The sequence below is a fragment of the Epinephelus lanceolatus genome, chromosome 21 (assembly GCF_041903045.1).
Source record: "Epinephelus lanceolatus isolate andai-2023 chromosome 21, ASM4190304v1, whole genome shotgun sequence".
Classification (NCBI taxonomy): domain Eukaryota; kingdom Metazoa; phylum Chordata; class Actinopteri; order Perciformes; family Serranidae; genus Epinephelus; species Epinephelus lanceolatus.
The window spans coordinates 35,227,680-35,254,772 of NC_135754.1; the positions used below are offsets into that span (position 1 = coordinate 35,227,680).

The 27,093-nt window shown below is 42.5% G+C and overlaps 1 protein-coding gene across 3 annotated transcripts in view; it reads right to left on the reverse strand.

Annotated features, from left to right (window-relative positions):
- The window catches only part of ankfn1a (ankyrin repeat and fibronectin type III domain containing 1a), a 167,460-nt gene that overhangs the window by 14,050 nt on the left and 126,317 nt on the right, over positions 1 to 27,093 (reverse strand). For all 3 annotated transcript variants that reach the window (XM_033611087.2, XM_078163443.1, XM_078163442.1), the window contains 11 exons: positions 26,635 to 26,732; positions 23,313 to 23,403; positions 17,383 to 17,490; positions 10,316 to 10,415; positions 8,651 to 8,783; positions 7,813 to 7,929; positions 6,942 to 7,157; positions 6,075 to 6,241; positions 4,246 to 4,399; positions 3,558 to 3,726; positions 1,542 to 1,708 (listed from right to left, as the gene is read on the reverse strand). In XM_033611087.2, coding sequence (XP_033466978.2) covers positions 1,542 to 1,708; positions 3,558 to 3,726; positions 4,246 to 4,399; positions 6,075 to 6,241; positions 6,942 to 7,157; positions 7,813 to 7,929; positions 8,651 to 8,783; positions 10,316 to 10,415; positions 17,383 to 17,490; positions 23,313 to 23,403; positions 26,635 to 26,732 — 1,520 coding nt within the window. The remainder of the gene's footprint in view (positions 1 to 1,541; positions 1,709 to 3,557; positions 3,727 to 4,245; positions 4,400 to 6,074; positions 6,242 to 6,941; positions 7,158 to 7,812; positions 7,930 to 8,650; positions 8,784 to 10,315; positions 10,416 to 17,382; positions 17,491 to 23,312; positions 23,404 to 26,634; positions 26,733 to 27,093) is intronic.

Consider the following 27,093-nt stretch of genomic DNA (forward strand, 5'->3'; position numbering starts at 1 on the left):
AAAAGGAGTCGAAAGATGTGGCTTTGGGTTAACGTCAGGGTGTAAAGCTCGTGAAAGTATTGTGACAATGAGGGTCCTCACAAGTACAGAAGTCCTAAAGTCTGCGTGTGTTGGCCCTTTTCTCACTCTGTCCTTCACATCAAAATTTTTTCACTGTCTTTCATGACACACACACACACACACACACCTCCACGTGCTCTGATTGGTATTATTTTTTCCCCTGACATTCCCTCTCTCTCTCTGAGCAATTTGTGGTCGGGGGGCCACTTTTTTCCGAGCTTTAAAATCGCAGACAGAGAGCGAGACAGATGGTCACACACACACACACACACACACACACACACACACACACACATAGAGAGAGAGAGAGCACCCTTGTGGTTTTGTGGTCGGTGTCCATTAACGGCGGCGGTGAGCTCTTCACAGAGAAACCTCCAGACAGATTTACTTTCATACTTGTGGACTTGTGACGGAGCAGCGAGCAGCAGCTTCTGGACTCTCTAGAAAAACAAGCTGTTTAACAGCTGATACTCCAACAGTTACACTTTACTGCCTCAATAAACGTCTCTAATTGGATTACACACTCATTTGTTTTCACGCCGCCTTCATTATTTAATGTTATTTTTCTTGGATATGAAATAAAATTATATTGAAAATGAGATTTATTGAACTTTTCTCTTTGAGCCGACTGCTTCCTGTCTGATTAGCGTTCACTCTCACAGCAGAGGAACATTTTAAGACTCTGACTGAAGGTCCGGGCAGCGACTTCATGGATCTGTACAGTAGCTGAAACCACACGGGCCGACTGCTGAGAGCAACCAGACTGAATAAAACTGATTCCAGGTCAAACGCAGACGTGTTTTTATTTGACGCGTGAACACTTTGAAATGGTCGGAGCCTCGATTGAGTTATTTTTCCCACAACCATTACATCATCAAGTTAGCGTGACATGTTTTCATGAGCTGGTTACCAAACTTTTTCCGTTGGTTGCAGACTTTTGCAGATGATAAAGCACAAATGCAGCAGCAAACTGTCAAACAGTCTGATGGAGTCCCTGAGGGATTCACTGCTACTCATTTGAATAATTTCAAAGTTTTGCAAAATAGTAGATGACTTGGGGGGGGGGGGGCAACTCTGTGCAACATTTAACTGTTTAATAAAAACTTGAAGCTTCACTTTACCTTCAGAAAAACTAATGTGGCTACAACAAATATTAGATTTCTACTCTGACACCAAAGACTTCAAAATGGGAGGAAGTGCTCCACCTTAGTAACATCACTGTCACCTGTCTGAAGATCCTACAGATTAACATTGTTAACTTTGATGTCACTGGCACAGATGTTCGCGCTCGTCCTTTCGGGTTCCATCATGTTTCCTTTCCCTCAACCTCGACATCATGTCTGTATATATCCAAGTGGAAGTCGGTCCATCTGACGCAACGTTCCAGCACCAGTGCAAACACCACAAATGTGTGTGTGAATATCAGCATTTGTACCATACGTGATGTTTCAGAGCGAGAAAAGCTTCTGTGTGTTTCTCACCTGGATGTAGTCCAGTATGAGCTGGTGCCTCTGTTTGGCTGTGGCCACCTCACTGTCAGTGATGGCTTCTCGCAGTGCCTGCTGGGTAATGAAGGCATCCAGGTCCAGGACGGAGGACAGACGGCAGTACAGACTGATGAACTTCTCTTTGTAAGTGCAGAAGTGAACTGAAGAATAAAAGAAAGAAAAACAGTGAGATAAATATGATGAGGAGGAAGAAGAAATGCTCTGGTGACGGTTTGTCTTCTGACTGGACTGAAGATAATAAACACAATGTGACACCCCTCTGGATCATATTCAACATGGATAAAAAAACAAATGTGACTTTAAAAACACAATCTGCATCATTCTGTGGTTCAACAATCATTGACATGAACTCAAATGAACTCTGGTTTACACTCAGTAGCTCATTCACATGTTTCTCTTCACTCTCTGACACGAGAACATCGCGCTCTCTGAGAGCTGTGATCTGCGTCTTCATGCAGCAGGAAACAACAACAACTTTTGGACGTGAGAGAACTCGTCAGTGAAAATCTGAATGATAATTCCTTAAAGTCTTTTTTGTGGTGAAATTTGGTGGAAGTGACAGAAATCTGGTCGCATGTTCAGAGATTCATACGAAGCAGTTTCCCTCAGTGAGCAGCAGCTGGTGTGGCGCTCAGTGTGTGTACAAAGAGAGAGTATTGTGCAGTGTGTATGGGTGTTATTGACACATTCTTCTGTGTGTGTTTATGCGTGTGTGTGTGTGTGTGGGGGGGTCAGCAGAGAGGCCGTCCTGCTGGAGCCTGCAGACTGATTTAGTGCTTCTCCCTGCAGACTGAGGTGTGTGTGTGTGTGTGTGTGTGTGTGTGTGTGTGTGTGTGTGTGTGTAACACAGCTCAGTCTGTCCACCTCAACACATTCAGTCAGCGCAGACGTCCTGCATGAAGCTGCATTAATGTGTATGTTGCATTTCAGTGAGGATGTTTAAGGTTCATTTTAACTCCACTTAAACAGCCTGTTTTCAGCTGTGTGATGACGACTGTTTCCATCTGATCAAAGAGGGGTTTTAAAGAGTTTATTTAGTTTAAAAAGGAGGAGAATTTTCTCAACACATGAAGAAACACTTCATCCTTCAGTTTATCACAAACATCATCTGAATACACTGGACAGGAAAGGGAGTAAAAACTGTCATGTGAAAATTGATTTCTGTGTGTGTGTGTGTGTGTGTGTGTGTGTGTGTTAGGTCTGGGCGATGTAATGACTATGTATGATATATCAATATATTTGCGTCTCTCTCTCTCTCACGCTCTACTATAGTAAAGCCCGGTATACACTTTGGGATTTTGGGCTGTCCCAGACCACAGATGACCAACATGAAAGAAACGTGGCGATATCTGTGGTCGTGGCTCTAAAACGGTGATCCTATGTCACACAGTGAGAGAGGTTGAAGGATGGCGGTCGTCACGGTCTGTGATCAAAGACAGCCTGTTACCACCTATGTCTACTAACCAACCAATAGAAACACAGCATGAAATGAGCCAAACAAACACAGCGGACAGCAGCTCGCCATGGAGGCAAAACTAAAGCACTAATAGAAATGTGAGGAAAACCTTGTGAAGCCTTGTGATGTGCTCTAACCAGCTCTAACCATGACGAAGCATGGAAGGAAATAGAGGCAGAGCTACAGCTGCCAGGTCAGACACCTAGAAGCTAGCAAACACACACAGATAATGTACAGCCCTGATATTTACTTTATATCATTTTTTCATTTCCACGTTGGGCAGCTGTTTATTTTCAAACAGAGAAAACAATCCCTGTCTTTTGCATTTTATTTTGATCACATTCTGTTTTTATAAAAGTGATTGTGACGTCTCAAATGTGTCTTTGACTTGTAACTAAACATGGAGCTCATTTCATAGAAAACACAGAGATATACTGTGTATCGCCGCTCAGCTTGAAAATACAGAGATATGAATTTTTGTCCCTATCACTCAGCCCTTGTGTGTGTGTGTGTGTGTGTGTGTGTGTTGTTACCGAGCTCAAACATCTGCAAAGGGAGGTGGAGGAACCCTGACAGGGGGGTGTAGGGGTTGGACTGTCCGGGGGCAGAGCAAACATCGTCGGCCGCCGGCAGCAGCAGCAGGAAGGAGACACCGTGGCCGAGCTCCACCACCTCCTGACTGTAGAGACGGAAGTGACGGGCCTGCACACACACACACACACACACACACACACACACACGACCCACATAACGTTGATGCTCGTCTGCCTTAACGATGCAGATTACACATTAGACCTCAGTTACATCAGTAATACAAAGTAGTAGATCAGTGTTAAAGGTCCAACTGATATTTAGTAGTGATTTTGAGGACAGACTGACGGTGTGTGTCCAATGGGTTCTTCCTGTCCCAAAAACATGTGTCTGTGTTTCCTCCTCCTCTTCAATCACCATATATTCAGATCTTGTCTTGTTGCACAGATTATTTAACTTTTGACAGGTATGATCCCTTAAAAATAGTTTCTAAGGACCTTCTAGCAGTGCATAAGGGAATACTTCAGCAGCTAAGGGCAAACACTTAGAGATTAAAGGGTTTCCCCTGAAACATCCAAAGGAAATCCTTATGGTGATTTTATGCAGCTCATTTTCTAAGGAACCCTTCGATGAAAATTCAAGGGCAACCTTTGCCCAGGTGGTTTTACGCAACAAGGCAAAGGTGTGTACCTGGTGCAGAGGTAGGTTCAGGTGTTTCAGCAGAGACTTGATTGACGTCTGCAGCTCGTAGTACAGTAATGGGGCGTGGCTTTCAGGTCTGGACTCCGCCTCCTCACTCTTCTCACCTGCAGCTGACAGCGTCTGGATCCAGTCCCACTCCTCCCTGAACACACACAAACACACACACACACACACACACACACACACACACAATTTATCAGCACAGATATTTAACGATGAATCGTCCTGTTGTCTGCTGAATATTCTTATTTCCATTTTCATGACACACAAAGAATTACCACCCTGTGGTTGTATGACCCCGCCCACCAGCCCACCCTGTGGTTGTATGACTCCGCCCACCAGTCCAGTGTCTCTGACAGTCTCCATCCATGTCAGTGAAAACATGGATGCTTCCCACACAGAAGATCTATATAATCAGCACAGTTTCAAGATTAGAGTCACCAATTCAGTATCTGACCAAATGTCTCCCCTTCTGTTCCTGAGATATGACGTTAAAACATGATGATGTCACAGTCAAGCTGACCTTTGAACTTCATTATTTTATCTTGTTCCTGTTTTGTCATAATTGAAAAATGAATTCTTGAGTTATGGCCAAAAACATATTTTGTGAGGTCTCAGTAATAATAATAATAATAATAATGATAATAATAATAATAATAATAATGATAATACATTTTATTTGAAAAGCGCCTTTCAAAACACTCAAGGTCACTGTACAATAGTAAACAAAGTAATAAATAACAACAAGGACAGACAACAACACAGAAGAAACAATACAGGGAAAAAATAAAAAATAAATGTTGGATTTACGTAAAATATTGCCAACTGGGAGGAGATAGATAATGAAGAGAAGGGGGCCCAGGATAGAGCCTTGGGGCACACCTGAAGTAACGGAGGAGGGCTGGGAACTGAAGGACTTGAGTTTAATGAACTGTGTGCGGCCAGAGAGATATGAGTGAAGCCAGTCCAGGGGGGTGTGACAGATGCTGATGGAGGATAGTCTATTGAGGAGGATGGTGTAAGAAATAGTGTCAAAGGCTGCACTCAGATCAAGGAGGATGAGAATAGCTAGTAAACCGGAATCATGAGGAGAATTTTGGTGACCTTTGACCACCAAAATCCAATCCAGGTGAACATTTGTGCCAAATTTGAAGAAATTCACTCACAGTGTTCATGAGATATTGCGTTCACGAGAATGAGACAGACAAGGTCAGAATGATCTTGATCTTTGACCTTTGACCACCAAACCAGCCACAGCTATCTCCGGCGCAGAGGCGTAAGAAGTCTATTAGCTCTGCTGCTGAACTCGTTAGCATGATGTTGCATATTATCTAATTATTGTGCATCGTTAATAAATCTTTTGATCAGTCACTTACAAGCTTCATACAACCTTTACATTGAGTGAACTGATGATTCATACACATGTGTCTGTACAGATAAACAGTGAGCTGACAGTCACTATAAAGCCCTGTAAAGCTGAGAGGAGCTGCTGATTCAAACAAAACTCCACAGCGGTGTCTTCACATGCCTGTAGATGTACCTTATGGATTGAAAGCGTCACACGTAGTGTCAGAGACGAGTAAATCTGAACATTGTGTTTCCTTCAGTGATGAATCATCTGAGTGTTCCCTTCTCCTCTTCCTGAGAACATTGGTTTCATCTCTGTGTCACGACTCTCTTTCTGCCCACTCAGTCACTTTAGCCTTGAGCTGATTTTGTGCTTTATTTATCTTTCACATCAATAAAATCTCTGTGTTTTTATTCTTTACACAGAGCATCATCTGTATGTGTGTGTTTGTATGTGTGTGAGTTTATACCTGGAGACGTTGGCATTGTCTCGTACTCTTGCGTGACACAGCATGTTGGGGGTCCGCTGGGACACCAGGACTTTGATCTGGTCTACAGAGCTGCTGAGCTTCAGGAAGCCCAGATAAAGTCCGGGGGCCAGCCGGTGGGTGCTGCGCCGCTGGTACGCCAAGATGTCCTGCAGGACAGAGACAATTAAACTGTCAGTCACTAGTGTCTGTTGTTTCAGAACAACAGCGTATCTGAGTCGTGTTCTATAAGCACAAGTCTCTAGGCCTCCACTTGCTGCCTCCTGGAACAACAATATGATTGTGTAAAACAAGCTGACTAATAATTAAATAACTTTATTACAGGCTCCTTCTCATTTTTAACTAAGTTTGGAGGCTTGTTTGTGTGTAAGGAAGATAAACAGTTGGTTTCTTTTTCAATTAAATGGTTTAAATTCCCTGAAGATGAAGAGTCAGGATGCAAACCACTGTTCATACATCAGTAAACTAAAACTATAAAATGAAAGGATGTTTTGCTGCCTCTCACAGCAGCTGTAGACTGAGAAAGAAATAACTTCATTCACTGGGCCTCGTTCTGTGGACGATAAACCAGGTGCAGACTTCCATCTGTGTCACCGCTGATGAGGAAATACAGCGAGTGCTGGACGGAGCAGTGAGTGACAACAACCCCGCCCACATTTAAGAGGACTGTCTGAACAGACCAAGGGTCTAGGTACCATGTCTGAAGGGTTACTGCTGGTTCCAAAGGGACTGTACTGAAAGGGTTTGGAAGAAACAGGGCTCTTGTGTCCATGGTGGCAGCATGGGTGGCGGGAAATACAGTTATAACATATAAAACATGTTGTGGTCAGGGGAGTGAATCTTCCTCACCTGTATGGTGATGATAAGGATGTCGAGGGCGTACGGCTCCTCAGGTGTGGACAGCGATTTCCTCTGGCTCTGCAGTTTGGTCACTTGCATCCACTTCCCGCTGAACAGCGAGTGCTGGCTCTCCGTGTCACGGATGGTCACCAGCAGCACGTTGCCGTGGCGATCCTTGATGGGCTCGTAGTGGACGCGGCCCAGATTGTGAGTCCCCAGGAGGTTCTGCAGGATGAGAAGACGCACACTTTAACATGTTAGAACAAGATTATAATAATACAAGTAGAATCATCAGGTCAGCTGACCCGGGGCTCCTCGCTGTCCCACGCTCCAGATTCAAGCTCAGGCGTGATCGTGCCTTTGCCCTGTCTGCCCCCAAACTGTGGAACAGCATCCAATCAGATCTGCCCCCTCCACTGACTCATTTAAGTCCAGACTCAGACTTTTATTCATCAGCGTTTGAGTCTTCCTGACGAGGCTTTCTCTGACGTCTGCCTGTGTGTGTTGTGTCTCTGAATGTGTGAGCTGTGACTGTGTGTCAGTTATGTTGCCTCTCATATATGTTTTTAGTAACTTATTCCTTTTGTGCAGAACTTTGGTCAACGTGAGATGCTTTTAAATGTGCTTTACAAATAAACTTGAGTTGGGCTGAGTTAAGATGATGAAGTTTTATTAAGTTCTAACTTACAAATGAGCCTGTGTTGAAGGTTTAGACACAAACTGGATGCAGAATAAAAGCAGGAGGACTCAAACAAATCTACACTTGTGATTCAGTTTATTCACTGACGTGTGTGATGGCGACATCTTTTTTATTAATGCTGATTAAAACCTGCATGACGTCACTTTCGGGTTCATGTCTTGTAGTTTTGTGGGTGCTGACCTGAAGCTGGCCAGCGGCAGTGAGCATCTTGTGGCGAGCCTGCAGGGTGGAGGACGACGACATAGACACTGACATACTCTGTCTCAGCCACCGGACGTCCTCCCACATGCAGGACAGCTGCAGAGACAGACAGACAGACAGACAGACAGACGGACAGACAGTTAACTACAGGCAGAGAGTCATTAAACTGCAGCGCCTCGTAAAGCAAAGTGCCTGTGCGGTGTGTTTGGGGGCGGCAACAGCAGTCTGATGTAGGCCACAGAGTCACGGATTAAAAACACGTCTGAGGAAATCCAACGAGCACTTCACACCTGATTACTCCAACTACAGACTGCCGCTCTCTGATAAACACTCAGAGGAAGTGACACAGCGTGAAGTGTGACCAAAACACCAGGGGAGAATCACACTTTCACAGCTCCAACACGAGTGGAAGAAGAAAACACCTTCCAGCCATCAGAGTGAGCTTTCTGATTAACATGCTGCGTGTTGTTCACTGAGCAGGTGTAGAAACAGAGAGGGAAAAAAAAGAGTCTTTAAAGTCCTGAATTCAAAGAGAAGTTTGACTTGTGTCCTAAATAGTGCTGTCAAACATATCAATTTATTGATACTTACTGATTTTGATTATTAGAAACAGTTTGAATACTCAGTTTCTGCAGAATCAACACACCTCGCTCTCTTAATGTTTAGTCGTTCTGTGGTTCTCTGCACAAAGTCGCCATTGTCTTGTTACATCCTTGTTATATTTATCTTTTAATAAAAAATGTAGCCTGGTCAGTAAGTATAGAAGAAGTCCATGTATTGCTTTGCATGCTGGGTAAAAACACAGTAAGGCTGTTACCTTGGTGAACCAGAGGAAGTCCTGCATGAGGGAGCTGCTGTAGGAGTCGTCCACCTCCACAATGGGGATCTGGTCCTCCGCTGTCACCAGTAAACTGTCTTTATGGTAGAACACAGCTGCCAGGTAGATCCCCCTGCAGACAGGTGCATCATGGGAATTACATTTGGTGCTTTTTCTTTCATGTATTGATGTTAAAATGCTTCAAACATTAAGTTTTTCAATTTACTGAGACATGAAATAAGGCATCCGTCTACAGCGGAAGATATATTCAGGTATTTATGGTTTAAAGAACTTAAAGGGACAGTTCACCACAAAATCCCAAATATATTTTTTTCTTCTTGCCTGTAGCGCCATTTATCAGTCTAGATTGTCTTGGTGTGAGTTGCCAGGTGTTGGATAGATCAGGTATTTCTTCGCAGAGTGCATCCACTGCAAGTTCACCTAGCATCACTAAGCTAACTGATGTCACAGCTCAGCCGAGGAGGAGGAGGACGCCATTACTGTTTACATCTCACACTGTCACAAGCACGAGCCTCTCATCCATGAGAAGATACATGCTTCCTTTTGCGCAGTGATCCGGTTGGTGGGTGCGGTTCAGTAGAAAGAAAATAGTTCCTACATAAAACTGCTCACAACAAGCTCTGTGGATTATACTGAGTAACCAGGTCATGATCTCTAGAAAGAGACATCGCTGTTAAGTTTTAAAATGTATTTTGCTGTTTTTTTAAGCACCTCAAGCTGAGTCTATCTAGTTCCATTATATTGGAGAGAAGACAGACATCTCTACGACCTATATCTCTAAGCTCTAGCAGGGAGCCTATCCCAGCTGACACTGGGTGAGAGGCACACCCTGGACAGGTCTCCAGACTATCACAGTATTACACACACTATTTTGACTGTTTTCTGAGTGTTTTCCTTTTTTTAGACTAGTTGACTAGTCTTAATTAAAATTTTCGTTTAGTCGACAGAGCAATCAGTCGCCAGAAACATCCCCAGTATTAACTAAGTATTGAATATTGTACTTTTTATTCCACTGACACATTTATCAGACAATCTTAGTTTCTTTTTAAATCAAGATTTTACAAAAAAAACCTCTAAACACATGTATTTTCAATATTGTTGGAGGCCCAAAGAGATAAAACTACAATACTTCATAAAAAGATTAGAGATTAGAGAAATTATAATCAATTTAATTATAACTTTCATCAGTCACAGGGGCTGATTATCTGCAAAACAAGTTCTTTTGATAAGGCATATCTCAATGCATGACTTTTAGGTGCAATGGAGTATTTCTACGTTGTGGTACTGGTACTATTACTTAGGAGTACTTCTTCCACCACAGTATTAATCTCTCACACCTAATGACTGACTTGATCTGAACAAATTCACGTTATGTAGATAAACAGACTCACAGAACTTTATTTAAATTCTCGTGGGGATTTTAAAGTTTCCAAAGATAATAAATCTGTAAATCTCATTGGTTTCTACTGAAGACATAAATCTTTAAAGGACAAATATATAGTTTTATCAGTGATCTCCTAAAACAGCTGCAGACTGTTGTTTCATATAAATGGTGCTTTGCTGGGGACTATTTTCAGCATATAATTCTTTGAGACTTTAACTGGAAACATTAGAGAGTCACAGAAAAAGAGTTTGAGCTCAAACCTTTTCAGTGTTTTCACAAACTTGTTGGAGGAGTTGAAGAGGTGTTTCAGACTTCTGGAGACGGACTGCTTCCTGCTCGGGTTCTGGAGCTTTGAGGTGTCTGAAAAGAAGAAGATACAGTTGTCTTCTTAAATGGAATTCTACTTTTACAGACCAGTTTCAGGGAGGAATCAGACACTAACATTTAAGGCTTTTTAAGAAGAAGATATTTTTTAACCAAATTTAAAACTTTCTTATTTAAGCCTTTCAGGTAAATATAAGGGTAAATAGTATATATGTAGTGAGTTAGGGTAATCTATAATTTTGAACAGGTGCAAGTATTAAGTAAGAAGACAGTATTAAAGGTTTGTGACATCAGAAAAGTGGACTTTCATGCAGAAGAGCTAAACTTATTTTGACATAAATAAATAAAGGATGGATACATACAATGAGATCAAATGTCTATTGAACTACCTTTAAGTCCAAAAATATTTTAATTGAATGTAAGACTTCTAAGTCAGGTATGGGTGTGACGGTTGATGACAGTTGCAACCCACCACGGGAGTTTAAAAAGTAGCTGTTAGCAGTTAGCAGCTACCTCAAAGAAAAAGAACAACGGCTGAAAATATCTGGAAATTGGGAAAACAATGAGGTCTAGGAGCTAATTAACCAACGAGCAGAGGATGAGATCAGTCACCATAAAACAGGGAGGGTAAACGATCGTTACCGCCATGTTAATACCATTGTTATTGTTTATAAAGGGCTGCAGACGCGTATGTTATATGTCACACCGAGAGGCCAATGCTGTTGTGTTATATGTCACATCCGTCACACCTCTTTGGATCCCACAATGCTAGCAAGCTGTGTAAAATCACACGTAGGAGCAGCATGATGCTGTGGTTGTTTGTGTCTGTGAAAAAATGCAAAGGCAGTGTAAAGAAGGGACTTCGTAGTGGCTCTACAGCGCCATCTCTGTGTAAAAAGGACTATGGAGTAGCTAAACATGTAAACAATCACACTCTAATCAAACTGTAAAACTGAGCAGTGTTGATCAAATATAAACAAAGATTCTGTTACAACGAGATGTTTTCCGAAACATATTTTAGCTTACTGTTTAACTGTAATTCGACCTGGTTTGTTACCAGCCACCTGCCACATTGTTTCCTGTGTCAAAATGGCCAAGCTCGCATCATGTCACCCACCAATGGGAGCATTTATTGGTACAGTGCGCTGGCCTTTTCCTCTGTTTACTGTGGTCATATAGCACCAATTTCAAAAGTATTTTTGTCTTTTTGCTGCACAGACAGGAAAAAAGGGGATCTGTCCAGCAGTGAAATTCTTCTTTAAGTGCTGAAAAAGATCACTGCAGACTTTAAGGTTGAGAGACAGAAGTGTGTGTGTGAATGTTTATGCGTGTTTACGAGGTCAGCAGGGTCGAGTCACTCTCCCATGTTACTCTGACTGAACGTTATCTTATCTCATTCATTCATTCGGCTGTCTATCCCCCCCCCCCCCCCGTCCTTTGCCTCTCTCCCTCTGGCCCGGCGCGGCCGGCGGCCGGCCGCTCAGTGATGCCAATCTCCAGACCACAGTGCCCCTTTTTACTCCAGTTAATTAAGCGTCACATAATTACCGTCCTGTAAACAGAGGGCAGACGTTGGAGCCGTCTGACGATCACAAACATGTTGATGATGAGGAGGAGGAAGAAACATGCCGGTGAGTCCTGCGGCTTGGGTAAAGACCACCAGAGGAAACACGGTTAAAAGCAAACCACGGTAGAGACAGACGACATGATGGAGGAGGAGGAGAGAGACTCTGCTGCAGCACTCACACACTTTCATCTTTAAACGTCCCTTTCAGGTTCTGTCAGAGTAAAAAGCTTCCTGCACAATAATAATAATGTGTCTGTTCTTCTACGGTTTGACTTGCGAGTCATCAGACAGGCAGAAGACGACCTTCAGTTTCAACTGCCTCCAAAACGTTACACAACTGAACCTGCAGCAGAGTGTCTGCACAACGTCTCAGCAGCACACACACACACATAGATACACACACAGACACACACTGGTCCTGTTATTTCAGTAACAGGTTGAGGCTCTCCGGCTTTGAAAAGTCCCTGTGTGTTTGCAGTGCTGGAGGCTAACGGGGTTTGACAAGTGGATAATATGACAGGAGCGCAGCGGCCTACTGTGCAGCGCCGCACGCCACTCTGAATAAATAAAGAAATGAGTCGGCTGAAAAACACAAGTGGAGCTGATTAATGAGGCGACCACCTTTCCATCTGACGCAGACACAGAAACAGGTTTTAGTTCAGTCCGAGCTGTTCGTGTCTCTTCTCATCTGTCATTACTGCTGGTATTCATGTTTGATATTTAATTGCTTTTCTGACCCATTCATGCAAATAAATCAGATTTAATACAACTGATACTGACGTGGACAGGTAGAATTAAAATTAGAAATACAGAGAGGAAACCCCAGTTTTAAAGCCCACCTTCTTCATTTTTGTGTAAGTGGTGTACTGTGAGAAGCCAGCTGAATCTTTACTTTCTTTCTGTGCTGCAAGATGGAGGATGTCCTCTAAATTCAGTTACCAATTCTGTTCTATGACATCTACGTTTCAAAAATCAAACCTGACACAGTTACACCTGGGCCACGCTGCCTGTGTGAGCAGAGCAATGGCTGCCTCCCTCAACTGCTGTGGCTCACATGCATGCAGTGATCACACATACAGCGTTGCAGCTGTGGCATTGCCTAACAGCCCAATGTTTCCTCAAGTTTTCCTTTGATAACGGCTGCTATGACTCCTGTATTTCCACAATTACTCCACTAATTTATGGAGCTGTGTGAACCACGTCATTTTCAACAACATGGTCCTGCAAATATTTCACAATAAAAGACTTTCGTTAACAAATTAAGGGCATCTGTCAACAGAAATGTGGTCAGAGGGCTTTTATTTTCTAACACAAACATGAAGTGGTGAGTTAGGAATAAACACTGATTTTACTTTTACTTTTAACAAATCCTGACACCAACTGAAAATGCACGCATGTCGAAGCATCAGCCTTCAGGTTCAGTGACAAAAAACATTGCTAATAATTAAAAACAAATGTCAAGTTTTGCAAACTGATAATTTCTAATAAGCTTTCTCCCAGTTCAAACAATCCTGAATAAAGTGGTATGAGCAGTAAAAGTTGCCAAAATCACAGTCATGAGCCCCTTTTATGTTGCCTCTTCAAGGTGGCAATTTCACGCTGTTATGTATATGTGTATATGTAATGTTTGTGATCAACCATGGGAGATTTAAAAGGCAGCTGCTAGCAGTTAGTGGCTAACTAAAATAGGAAAACATTGAGTTCCAGAAGCTCCTTACCCTCCAATGAGGATGACATCAGCTGCCATATAACAAGGACAGTAAATGATCGTTATTGCCATGTTAATGCTTGTCTTGCCACCAGACAATCAGAGATCTCCGCCTTCTGATAGTCTGGGGACACTCCTTTCTAAAGTGTGTATAACACACCAGAGAAAACGGCCGGCAACAAAGCAACGCCTCTTGCATTTTTGAAAAGGACACGCCCTCCTGGAAACGTGCGCTCCCCCTTTTCTCGTCCGCACGGAAACAAACACACAGAGAGCTTGAAAATGGATGCCGAGAGATTTAACTCAGTTTTATCAAACGTGTGCTCAGTCCACAAGATTGTGGAAATGAAGGACTTACAGCGACTTTGTTTAAAACTTTTAACATAGTCAGACTATGTTTACAAGCACAAGAGTTCAGCGAGCCACCGAAGGACCGCCCTGCAGATTTACTATTGGTTCTGCAACGTAGGGAGTTTTTTTAAACTCTGAAATTGTATCCGCCCATCTAAACACAAAATCACGGATAAAGTCATGAGTCTTTAGTTAAGCAAAGTGTCTAAAGACTGACTTGTGAGTTTATGTTAATGCCATTGTTATTATTTAGAAAGCGTTGTTGATGTGTATGTTATATGAGGACTTCTTGTGGCCCTTTAGCGCCATCTCTGTGTATAAAGGGCTGTACAGACAGAACAAAATGCTGCACTGGCCCTTTAACAGTTCTGTATGTGGTATTTTGAGCTTTAATGTTGTAGCAAACCAATGTTTGTTGTGTAGAGATAAAGTGGAGTAATGGCGTCCTAATCAGAGACTGATGTCATGTTCCTTCTCTGTGTGTTGTTGTGGTCAGCCAGTCCATGTGCACGTGAGTATCCACTGGCTAGCTGATTGCCACCTCTTTACACTTTGCTTACATGGTGGTGACCGCTGATGTCGGAACAGTGTGGTAGAGGAAGTGTAGCACCCACCCTCTGGTTCCCCCTGGTTAGCACTGTTAGCTCTGTCAGCACTGTTTCCACTGTTTAGTGTTGTTTATGGGGTTAGCAGAGTTAACGGCTGGCTGCTAGCTGAGCCACCTCCATGTTGAAAACCGTGTGCAGACAACTCATACACTGAATTTTGAACAGAGCCCCTTTAAGACAGAGCCGACTGACACACACCGACCTGCAGGATTCATCTCATTAAACATTATTAGGAGAGAAAACAACATCGACCACATTATTTATCACATCTGAGTGCTTCTGCACCTACAGGAACACACAGCTCCCTGTGTGTGTGTGTGTGTGTGTGTGTGTGTGTGTGTGTAATCGTATATTAAGATATCCAGGCTGATAAATGAGCTCCCTCCACTCTATAGTGGTGGCTTTGTACCCACACTGATTACTTTCACACATTTATTTTTGGCTCTCTGAGAATAAATTGTACAAATACACACACGCACGCACGCACACACGCACACACACACACACACACAGTGGGTGTATATTACAGCTGGGATAATGACTAATTGAGCGTGCACTCCAAACATAAATTCAAACACACACTTGATTGACTTTTGTAGTTATTTTGCACTGCGCCGAAAAATCCTCCAAAAACAACTCATCTGTTGTGTGTGTGTGTGTCTGTTGGCTCTGACCCTAGTGACATCATCACTGTTGACTCCGAGTCGGTTGAGTGACGGTAGTTTTTTTTTACCACACACACACACACACACTGGTCCTGATGAAGCTGCTGTTTGTGCTCGCAGCTCGGCGTCCTGCACTGACTCGCTCTGTAGCTCGTCCACTCAGCACGCTGTGACTCTCTGATCACATTCACACATTCAGATCCTGAGGAGCCAAAATCTGATCACTTATTAACGGTGAAAATACTTTGATCCATTGATCAGGTCTGTTCAGGTCAACTGAAGACAGCAGCAGACAGATACAGTCAGAGACCAGCTGACAAACATAAAGCAGCTACAGAGATGGACTGAGGCCAAACACCCATGCTGCTGATGTTTGGGTGAATCACAGCTTTCTGCCAGTCAGGAGTAAAGTTGACTCAGAGCGGAGCAGCGATGTGTTCAGGAGTTACTGACTGCTGTCTGATTGGAGATCATCAAATTAATGTAAAGCAACCACAGAGGGAAACTTTGTAACCTGATCTAACTCTAACACTCAGACACTTTCTCAACATTTATCTTTCACTTATCTCACCTTGACTTCACTGTGGCGTTCATGCTGTGAGACGGGAGCGAGTATTCATGAGGCGTGAAATACACCTTAAGATGCGTTTCTGAAAGAGGCTTTCATCGTCTCTTTTATTCTGTCTGTTTTTGGTCGTGTTCAAGGTTTGATTCTTCAACACCGTTCGGCCTCTGACTGCAGGTTTTATCTGACCATAATGTGACCATCAGTCTGTGTGTGCTTCACGTATCTGAAGAATCATTTATCAGATCTACTTCACACTTGATGACTGTACTGCTGTGGATCCAAGGGCCTGCAGTGTTGAGGTTGGTATAATATGGACAAAAGGCATATTCAGTATTGATTAACTATTGAGAATGTCTCGATGTTTATTTCACAGATGTTTCAGACTGCCAGTAGCTGGTAATTAAATCCTTACTCTACTTTATAACCGTGGTTGCTTTGTCAAAGCAAACGACTAATATGCCTGTTTGGAAATTAATACATAGCAAGTGTATTTCAGCAGTGTTTCAGCGAAGGTTTCATGCACAGCGATGCAATGAGTGCATCCATTGTCAACTCTCCAACTCTCCGTCTCTACTCCACCCTGCACACTGCCCGCCGTGAAACACCACACGCCATTAACGACAGCAAAATGCAGTATATATTTATCATATTTTTTCAGTTCAGTGTGAGAGTGTCTTGCCTTTTACTGACTTCTCTGGTACATGGTGTTTTACCACGAGCGCAGGAGAGACAGACAGCGGTCTGTTACACTCACCACACCATCTCAAGTGCCACAAAAGCCCTGCAAGTAAAGCCACTAAGAGTGGGCTAATTTATTAATGTCTTCCACGCAAAAGGTGAACTCTCTTAGGCCCTGATCACACACAAGTGTTTTAGCAGCTGGAGGAGCCTTTTTGTAAAAGTTTTTAATGAGAACCCAGAGCTATATGGCTCAACGATAGACAGCAGGTTGTCAAACTGCCCCTGAGTCATCCTAAAATATGCCTGTAAACGTCCATCATGGAGGAGAAGCTCCTGGACCAACTGGTGGTACTCCCCATGATCCAGCCTCTTTTTAGGGTCTCATGTACCCACACAGATCTCTGTTTATCTGCTGACAGCCTCTCACCCTCAACCAGAGCTACAGACAGTACCCTCTGCCATCTCTATGTCGATCCCTGTATTGCTGTTTTATCTCTGTTTTTGGTCTCCACCAGCATTTGAGGTAAATATGTCTCCTCTTTGTTCACCCGCTGGTCTCTGAGTCCGTCTGCTGATAACATGACTCGTTTAACACAATGCTAACATTACAAATAATGATTAGTGGAGCTTTGCAGTGCGTCTGGACGAGCAGAAGTGACAGTTAACAGAAAGAGAGATAAGTTCAGAGGCAGCTTGTTCCACCTGAGCTCCGAAAACTTTATTTAACTAAGATATCTCCAGAAGCTGAGAAAGGTGAGGGTGAGTTTTGAAGCACAGAAACTGGGTTCAGACTGTTACAGACACTTTGTCCACTGCAGTTGTGGAAACTGTCAGAAATGTTTCAGAGAGACTCACCTCCGCAGCAGTAGTGTGTGTGCGTGGCTCGGACTTGCTGCAGCAGACGCTCCATGGCCTCGATGTGTCCCCGCTTCCTGGGCTCCCGACCGTCGCTCTCTCTCCAATCTGACCAGAAGACAAACTCTGAGAGGAGATTCTCAATAAGACCTAAAAAGAGCATCTTTTTGTCTCCATGTCAGCCTCCAGTCTTCACTGACTGCAGGTAATCCTGACATCAGCTCGGTGTTTCAGTGTGTGCAGGGAAGCGATGGTGTGAGCTGTCAGAACTTTCTGTTGCCTCTGTCCTCAATATCCCAAGTGTTTAGGTGCATGTAACAGTCCTCAGAGAACTCAGGTAATGCAGGTATCGGAGAAGCACGGCTTTGTGATTCTAAGTGTATAAAAGCTGTCTTTCTCCAGTGAGCTGATTTCATAAACCTTCTTTAAGCATAAACCTGGTTTCTGTTATCAGGGTAAACACTTTAATTAGTGTACATACAGTACAGGCCAAAAGTTTGGACACACCTTCTCATTCAATGCGTTTTCTTTATTTTCATGACTATTTACATTGTAGATTCTCACTGAAGGCATCAAAACTATGAATGAACACATGTGGAGTTATGTACTTAACAAAAAAAGGTGAAATAACTGAAAACATGTTTTGTATCCTAGTTTCTTCAAAATAGCCACCCTTTGCTCTGATTACTGCTTTGCACACTCTTGGCATTCTCTCCATGAGCTTCAAGAGGTAGTCACCTGAAATGGTTTCCACTTCACAGGTGTGCCTTATCAGGGTTAATTAGTGGAATTTCTTGCTTTATCAATGGGGTTGGGACCATCAGTTGTGTTGTGCAGAAGTCAGGTTAATACACAGCCGACAGCCCTATTGGACAACTGTTAAAATTCATATTATGGCAAGAACCAATCAGCTAACTAAAGAAAAACGAGTGGCCATCATTACTTTAAGAAATGAAGGTCAGTCAGTCCGGAAAATTGCAAAAACTTTAAATGTGTCCCCAAGTGGAGTCGCAAAAACCATCAAGCGCTACAACGAAACTGGCACACATGAGGACCGACCCAGGAAAGGAAGACCAAGAGTCACCTCTGCTTCTGAGGATAAGTTCATCCGAGTCACCAGCATCAGAAATCGCAAGTTAACAGCAGCTCAGATCAGAGACCAGATGAATGCCACACAGAGTTCTAGCAGCAGACCCATCTCTAGAACAACTGTTAAGAGGAGACTGTGCCAATCAGGCCTTCATGGTCAAATAGCTGCTAGGAAACCACTGCTAAGGAGAGGCAACAAGCAGAAGAGATTTGTTTGGGCCAAGAAACACAAGGAATGGACATTAGACCAGTGGAAATCTGTGCTTTGGTCTGATGAGTCCAAATTTGAGATCTTTGGTTCCAACCGCCGTGTCTCTGTGAGACGCAGAAAAGGTGAACGGATGGATTCCACATGCCTGGTTCCCACTGTGAAGCATGGAGGAGGAGGTGTGATGGTGTGGGGGTGTTTTGCTGGTGACACTGTTGGGGATTTATTCAAAATTGAAGGCACACTGAACCAGCATGGCTACCACAGCATCCTGCAGCGACATGCCATCCCATCCGGTTTGCGTTTAGTTGGACGATCATTTATTTTTCAACAGGACAATGACCCCAAACACACCTCCAGGCTGTGTAAGGGCTATTTGACCAAGAAGGAGAGTGATGGAGTGCTGCGGCAGATGACCTGGCCTCCACAGTCACCGGACCTGAACCCAATCCAGATGGTTTGGGGTGAGCTAGACCGCAGAGTGAAGGCAAAGGGGCCAACAAGTGCTAAACACCTCTGGGAACTCCTTCAAGACTGTTGGAAAACCATTTCAGGTGACTACCTCTTGAAGCTCATGGAGAGAATGCCAAGAGTGTGCAAAGCAGTAATCAGAGCAAAGGGTGGCTATTTTGAAGAAACTAGAATATACAGTCAGGTCCATAATTATTTGGACAATGATACAGTTGTTGTCATTTTGGCTCTGTACACCACCACAATGGGTTTTAAATGAAACAATGAATACCTGCTTAAAGTGCAGACTCTCAGCTTTCATTTAAGGCTTTTTTCAAAAATGTAGTATGAACCGTGTAGGAATGACAACCATTTCTTCACACAGTCCCCCAACTTTAAGGGCTCATAAGTATTTGGACAAACTAACATAATCATCAATTAAACAGTCAGTTTTAATACTTGGTTGCAAATCCTTTGCAGTCAATGACTGCCTGAAGTGTTGGACACATAGGCATCATCAGATGCTGGGTTTCTTCCCTGGTGATGCTCTGCCAGCCCTTTACTGCAGCCGTCTGCACTTCCTGCTTGTGTTTTGGGTGTTTTGCCCTCAGTTTTGGCTTCAGCAAGAGAAACGCATGCTCAATTGGATTCAGGTCAGATGATATGACTTGGCCATTGCAGAACATTCCACTTCTTTGCCTTAAAAATGTCTTTGGTTGCTTTTGCAATATGCTTCAGGTCAATGTCCATCTGCACTGTGAAGCATCGTCCAATGAGTTTTGAAGCATTTGGTTGAATCTGAGCAGATAATGTAGCCCCAAAATAATTATGGACCTGACTGTAAAACATGTTTTCAGTTATTTCACCTTTTTTTGTTAAGTACATAACTCCACATGTGTTCATTCATAGTTTTGATGCCTTCAGTGAGAATCTACAATGTAAATAGTCATGAAAATAAAGAAAACGCATTGAATGAGAAGGTGTGTCCAAACTTTTGGCCTGTACTGTATGTAGGACAAAGACTGAACAGCAGCATTGACAGCTGAGCAGAGGGATGAGAACATCACGTTCTAGTGCTTTCTCAAAGTTTACAATGACTGCGTATCAAAGTCTGAAAGAAACCAACACAAACGTGTCTGCATAAGATAAATTGAATCCTTTATAACATTCAGACACACATGTGCTGTGAGGAAAAGAACTGACCTTCTATCAATAATACAGAAGGACACAAGCAATAAAATAGTTTGATGAATTCTGTCTTAGTCAGGTGCAGGTCAGTGCAAACATTCAGAACTATCAGCCTCTATTTGTTCTGATTTTATCACCAATAAAAGTCCTCGTATTGGTTCCTAGACAGGCCAGCATGTTCTTTCGTCGGCAGCTAAATTTCTGCCAACTGAAACCCGTCAGCTCCGGGTGTCACAGCTGGTGGGTGGCCAGTGGCAGCGCCAGGTCAAACCTGTGTAACGGCAGCAACAGAAAGTTTTCTGATAAAGCAGGGAGTCGGGGCTGTTCGAACTGCTGGAGCTGGGGTTTGTGCTGACTGGGTACGGGTTCCTGCAGCCGCTAACTGTGGGTCTGTCTCTGGAGCTGCTGCCTACTCTACTCTTGGCGAGATGGTCTGTAGCGGTGGGGAGTGAGGCAGAGGACACACTGTGATTTGAGGCTCTGGCTTACATTAGCTCCATAAATGTGAACTTGAAGCTGCAGCTGTGAGCCTTTGGCTGCGGTTAGCAGAAGGCTAAACTATTAGCAACACTTTCCCTCCATCTCTGAAACACTTCGCTGATGCTGACACGTGTTTTATTTTGTTTATTGTCAGGCTCTTTTTGATTGTGATTGGACAAAGTCTCCTGGCACAGATTAGATTTTCTAAAGCCTAGAAACAGGGCCAAGAGGAGGAGCAGAGGTCTAATTTTCCCTCAGACAGCTTGAATTAAAATATGCTCAAAGGTTATTATGGGATTTTTGCCCAGTGATGCCAAATCTAAATTGCTTTTTAAATCCACGATGCAGTTTTGTTACAACTTTCATTTCAATTGTATAAAGGCTAAAGACTTTTCTATTCGCTGCTGCCCTTGATTGAATCAAATAATTACTAACTTCCTTGACTGCACAGTAACTTTCATTCTTTTATTTTACTGTATTTTACATATTCCATATAAGCATGTTGTTATTTTCTTGGCTCTTTAAATGTTTATAATGTGTTTCTTTTGCACTTTAAATGTAAATCACTTTAAACTGAACATTCAGCACAACCATACAAAGCTAGACACACACACACAGCTCACACAAGCAGCTCAAGGTGAATGTGCCTGCTTATGCAGAGAGAAAGAGAGTCGTGACAGAGATGGAAACGTGATGTTCCCGACTGAACAGAGAAGTGAACACCAGATGACTCACTGTTTACTACTGACCACAGAAACTCACCTCCTTTTAACTCCTTACATTAATTTATATCACCAGGGTCACTTTGTTTTCAGTTCATGCAGATTGTTCCTGTTTATCTGCAGTTACTGTGGATAATCAACAGAAAATTCACTGGGACTATCTTATTTTACAGGTTTGTAAATTCACAGCAATTTCAAAATAATGCACATCGAGTTACAACCAGACAGTTTTCTTTGGGTTCTCTGTGGTTTTGTTTTTGGTTTGGAGTTGTAGTCGTAGTCCAAATCTTTCTTTTACTTTTACAACACGTTTCTGTCAAGTTTCATGGATTTTAGATATTTACACAAGAAACGCCTTAAAATATTTTGTGATTATCAAAGCTGATGCCTATCACTTTTCAGTCACTTAACAAATCAATTGATTGAGCAATCGTTGCAGCTCTAGTTCATTGTTAACTTTGTAAGAAATCTATGACGAAAAATGTTCTCGCGACACAGATGAGACATTGACAAGCTAAAAATAGATCTTGATATTAAAAATTAAGACAAATTTTATGTTTTGTTTTTGTTAATGAGATGAGATGGAAATGTTAGTGGTGGATAATTGAGAAATTATTTCATGAAGCTTATTAGAAAAATATTTTACACTAGAAAGCTGATAACGGCCATACTTGCAAATAGTTTCTAATCCGGTATGAGCAGTTTTGATCAGAGCGCTGACTGGCTGGTAAACTCCAGTAAATAGTCTGCACCAGGATGTTTCCGCTGATGCGAGTTGTGAGCTGTAATCCAGCAGTAAATAATCTGCTGTGTGTGTCTGACTGTGGAAGGTGGAGCTGCTGAATGGATTTGTGGAGTTTGTTAGTTGCAGTGGTGGCTGTTAGCAGCTAGCTCCGCTCGCAGACAGCGGCCGTCGGACTTCACAGCTTCACCCCGCAGGACTCCACTCAGTCCGGACTGGAGAAGGTTTGTGGGTTGATGGTGTTTGACAGGCAGGTAGGAGGCTCAGTTATCTGTGAGTGTAGCTGTGCTGTAAGTAAACAGTCTGAACTCAGATCAGTTTTCTCTGACAGAGATGAAAGTTTAGTTTGAATCACCAACTCTGTGAGAGGACACCAGTTTCAACCTCCAGACTAACATGTTGCACATGAAGAAAGAAGTTATGTTTCTGCTTCTTAACAGTCACATGGATAAGTCAGAGTTTACAGTGAACCTGGGGACAAATCCTAGTTTGCTCATGTTAGTTATTTGTTGAGAGCATAAATAGAGAGATGCTGAGCTGTGTCAAATTGTCAAATTTTCTGCTGGAGAAACACAAGTTTGTGAATGTGTAGAAATTATCTAGTTGTGTAAAAAAATATGTCTAAATGATAGTTCAATACCTGATACAACCGGTCACCTTGATTCCAATTTCTGATACCTGTACTAGTGTAACTGGATTAGCTTAAAGAGAAAAGTAATGACTTGAAGTCCACTAAATGTTTGAGTTTTCTTTGAGTAAAACTAAGACACATTTTCATCTAAATACTAAGAGCAAATCTAAAATAGCTGCAAAAATGAACACTGCACTGCTTGAGATGTTTTCCTGTAGACCAAATGTAGATTTAAATGTGTAAAATAACTTATGAGGCAATGATTTATTGATGCAAAAAGAAAAGATATTTCTTCTCCTCAGCAGTAACAACTGGAAGTCTGGAGTCAGTTTTTGGAGGTTTAGACCTGTAGAGAAACTGTAATCTGCCGCATGAATCAAAGTGACAGAAGAGAAAAAAAGAGTGTAAGGATGAACTCACTGGACGGAGCTGCAGATGGAGGGAGGGAGCAGGCGGGGGGACCCCAGCCCTTCATGTTATAAGCTGACACCCTGACGTAGTACAGCCGACCCTGAAATGTAAAAAGCAGCGTATTAACCCTTGTAGTTTGGCGTGTCCACATACTTCTGGCCACATAGTGTACACTCTGTATCCCGTATTCATTGTGTTAATACTTCATTAAGCCCCTTTAGACATGAACAACACAACACTGTTGCTTCAACCACCTGTAAGGAGTGGATAAATGTTCCAGAATCAAAGTGAAACTGCTGTTGTTGGTTTCACATAAAAAGGATTGGTTTATTCTTCAGACATTTCAACACTCTGGAACATTTCAGCTACAAGCTGCAGGTCTTCAAATCACTTCAGAGACACTCGAGAGGAACAGCAACAGCCTGTGAAGTCTTTCTGTATTCAGAGTGGCCTTGGACAGATGGATTCTCAGTAATATGTGGCCTTTTGTAAATCTCAGATTGTGTAACATGTTCACCTGTTGTTCCTCTTTGTGTTGGAGGTCAGCCATTATAGATTTAACTTGTTTTTACCCTGACTGAGTGTTGCTGTTGCAGTGATGTTGTAAATATATGAAGTAATGAAGGTTCATGTGATAAAATAAGTACAATATTATGTCCAAGCTGATGATGCTTTTAGTCTAAAGCTCAGTTTGTGACCTCAGCTCAGGTCAGCACTCAGAGACATTTTAAAAGTAGGGTTGTGTCTTTGACGTTGTGCATCTCTTTTCAGTCATTTAGTTTCTCTTTATGTTTGTTTTGTGTCACTTTGAGTTGTTTTGAGTCTCTTTGTTGTATTTCAGGGTTGTCATTTAGCGTCACTGCAGTCGGTTTGCATTTGCAAGACGAATAATTTCTATGCCATCACCCAGAAACTATCATTAGCAGAGCAGTGATCAGCAGTAATGCAAACAAACAAGACCGACTGACTAACACACCCTGCAGCATTAAAGTCCAAGTAAAACCAAAGTTACAGCGTCTTTAGCGTCTGTACTGTGACGTATTTCACGCTGAAATAGAATATTTGAGTGGTGTACAGCTACAAGCTGGATTTAAATTAAATCCTTTACATTTGATTGGATCGCTAAAAAATGGGCAGCCTTGGCAAGTCCAGTTTTATATGACTGATGTTTTTAGCTAGTCGCCCAAAGTCTCATTTGATTGGATGAACTTCTGTAAACACCCTGAGTGCAGGATGAGTCATCAAACATCTGAAATCATTTAACAGGAAGAGAAAAGACGAGGATTTTGATGTAATCCCCCTCATTTTGTTACTCTCATACAGGCAGGATACTTTCAAATTAATTAACTAATTAATTAATACATAATACTTTGTAGTAGTTTGTGTCTCCTTATAGTGGTTTTGTGTCTCTTTGCGGTGGTTTTTTGTCTCTTTGTGGTGGTTTTGTGTCTCTTTGCAGTACTTTTATGTCTCTTTGTAGTTCATTTGTGTCTCTGTGGTTGGTTTTGTCTCCCCTAGCAGTTGGTTTGTTTCTCTTTGTGGGGTTTAATGTCTCTTTGTAGCTGGTTTGTGAATCTTTGAGGTGTTTTTTATTTGTCTTTGTGGTGGTTTTGTGTCTATTTGTACTTGGTGTTTGTCTCTTTGTAGTAGTTTGTGTCTTCTTATAGTGGTTTTGTGTCTCTTTGCGGTGGTTTTGTGTCTCTTTGTGGTGTTTTTGTGTCTCTTTGCAGTACTTTTATGTCTCTTTGTAGTTCATTTGTGTCTCTGTGGTTGGTTTTGTGTACCCTAGCGATTGGATTGTTTCTCTTAGTGGTGGTTTTGTCTCTTTGCGGTGGTTTTGTGTCTCTTTGCAGTACTTTTATGTCTCTTTGTAGCTAGTTTGTGAGTCTTTGAGGTGTTTTTTATTCGTCTTTGTGGTGGATTTGTGTCTATTTGTACTTGGTGTTTGTCTCTTTGTAGTAGTTTGTGTCTCCTTATAGTGGTTTTGTGTCTCTTTGTGGTGGTTTTGTGTCTTTTTGTGGTGGTTTTGTGTCTCTTTGCAATACTTTTATGTCTCTTTGTAGTTCATTTGTGTCTCTGTGGCGGTTTTGTCTCCCCTAGCGGTTGGTTTGTTTCTCGTTGTGGGGTTTAAATGTCTCTTTGTAGCTGGTTTGTGAGTCTTTGAGGTGTTTTTATTTGTCTTTGTGGTGGTTTTGTGTCTCTTTGTACTTGATGTTTGTCTCTTTGTAGTAGTTTGTATCTCCTTATAGTGGTTTTGTGTCTCTTTGTGGTGGTTTTGTGTCTCTTTGCAGTACTTTTATGTCTCTTTGTAGCTGGTTTGTGAGTCTTTGAGGTGTTTTTTTGTGTCTATTTGTACTTGGTGTTTGTCTTCTTATAGTGGTTTTGTGTCTCTTTGCGGTGGTTTTGTGTCTCTTTGCAGTACTTTTATGTCTCTTTGTAGATAATTTGTGTCTCTGTGGTGGTTTTGTCTCCCCTAGCAGTTATATTGTTTCTCTTTGTGGTGGTTTTATGTCTCTTTGTAGCTGGTTTGTGAGTCCTTGAGGTGTTTTTTATTTGTCTTTGTGGTGGTTTTGTGTCTATTTGTACTTGGTGTTTGTCTCTTTGTAGTAGGCTGTGTCTCTCAGTGGTGATTTTATGTCCCTTTGTAGTAGATTTTATAAATAAGTGCTGTTCACACTAACATTTGAGATGTGGAGTCTGACTCGGACTCGGCTCATTAGACGCCCACAGTGTGTCTCGCCCTTTCCCTTCACGCAGCATGTTCTTCTCTACATGTTTTCAGGGCTTTTGTGGAAGCGTGTGAATGTGTCTCGATGCTCTAAATGGCAAACACCAGATGCACCACAGTCCGTGTATTTATGTGTCAGACAGTGATGCATAATGAGCGACAGCCTCCACCAAACTGTACACTCTTCAAATGTTACTGATGCCACTCAACAAACACATGATGGATAAGTTAGAGGGAATATGAAAAGATTATCCCGGCGTTACACCACAACATGACTGAATCAGACCTGTCAGGGCTCTGAATGAGGCTCTCTGTTTGTTGGTGTGCTGAACAGAAAGCAGCTGTCATCAGGAGAGTCGATCACAAAGCACATATTCGCCTCACAGCGTTTTTATCTACAGCTGCATTAATCCGGCTTCAAGCTCACAAATAAATGTACAAGCCGAGTCTGAGGGATGTGCTGGAACAATTTCTCTGCCCTCCAGGAAACTGCTCCTCTAAACACTGAAGGTGAAAGTACACAATATTTATATGATATGAAAGAGACAGAGAGGATAGAGACGAGAGACGAGAGCGGACGTGGAGGAGGGATGCTGTTGTTACCGTGGTGAGGCTGCTGATGGTGCACTTGAGGGACTGCAGATTATCCAACACGATCTCTCCAGCAAGCAGCGAGAAATCCTTCAGGCAGCTCCACTCCACTGTGAACACACACACACACACACACACATACAGACGGTTAAGTGTCGACAGTAAACAGTACACGGTCGGCTCGTCTTTTCATTAAAACTCAATAGTTCCTGCTGAGATGAGGAAATCACCAATAACCTTCTCACTGCTCAGCTCACGGCCTCCAGGCGTCTCTAATTGTCTCTTCCTCTCTGTTAAGTATGTAAAACTACACCCGTGGACAGAGAAATGTATCTGATGCATTCTTGTATCTTGTGTGAAACGTCTCATTCCCTGGTTTGTTCTCCACTGGATCAAACACCACGCAGAGGTTGTAAACAAAAAAATAAATACCACTGCTGCAGTCTGAAAGTCGAAGACCGAGACCCCTCA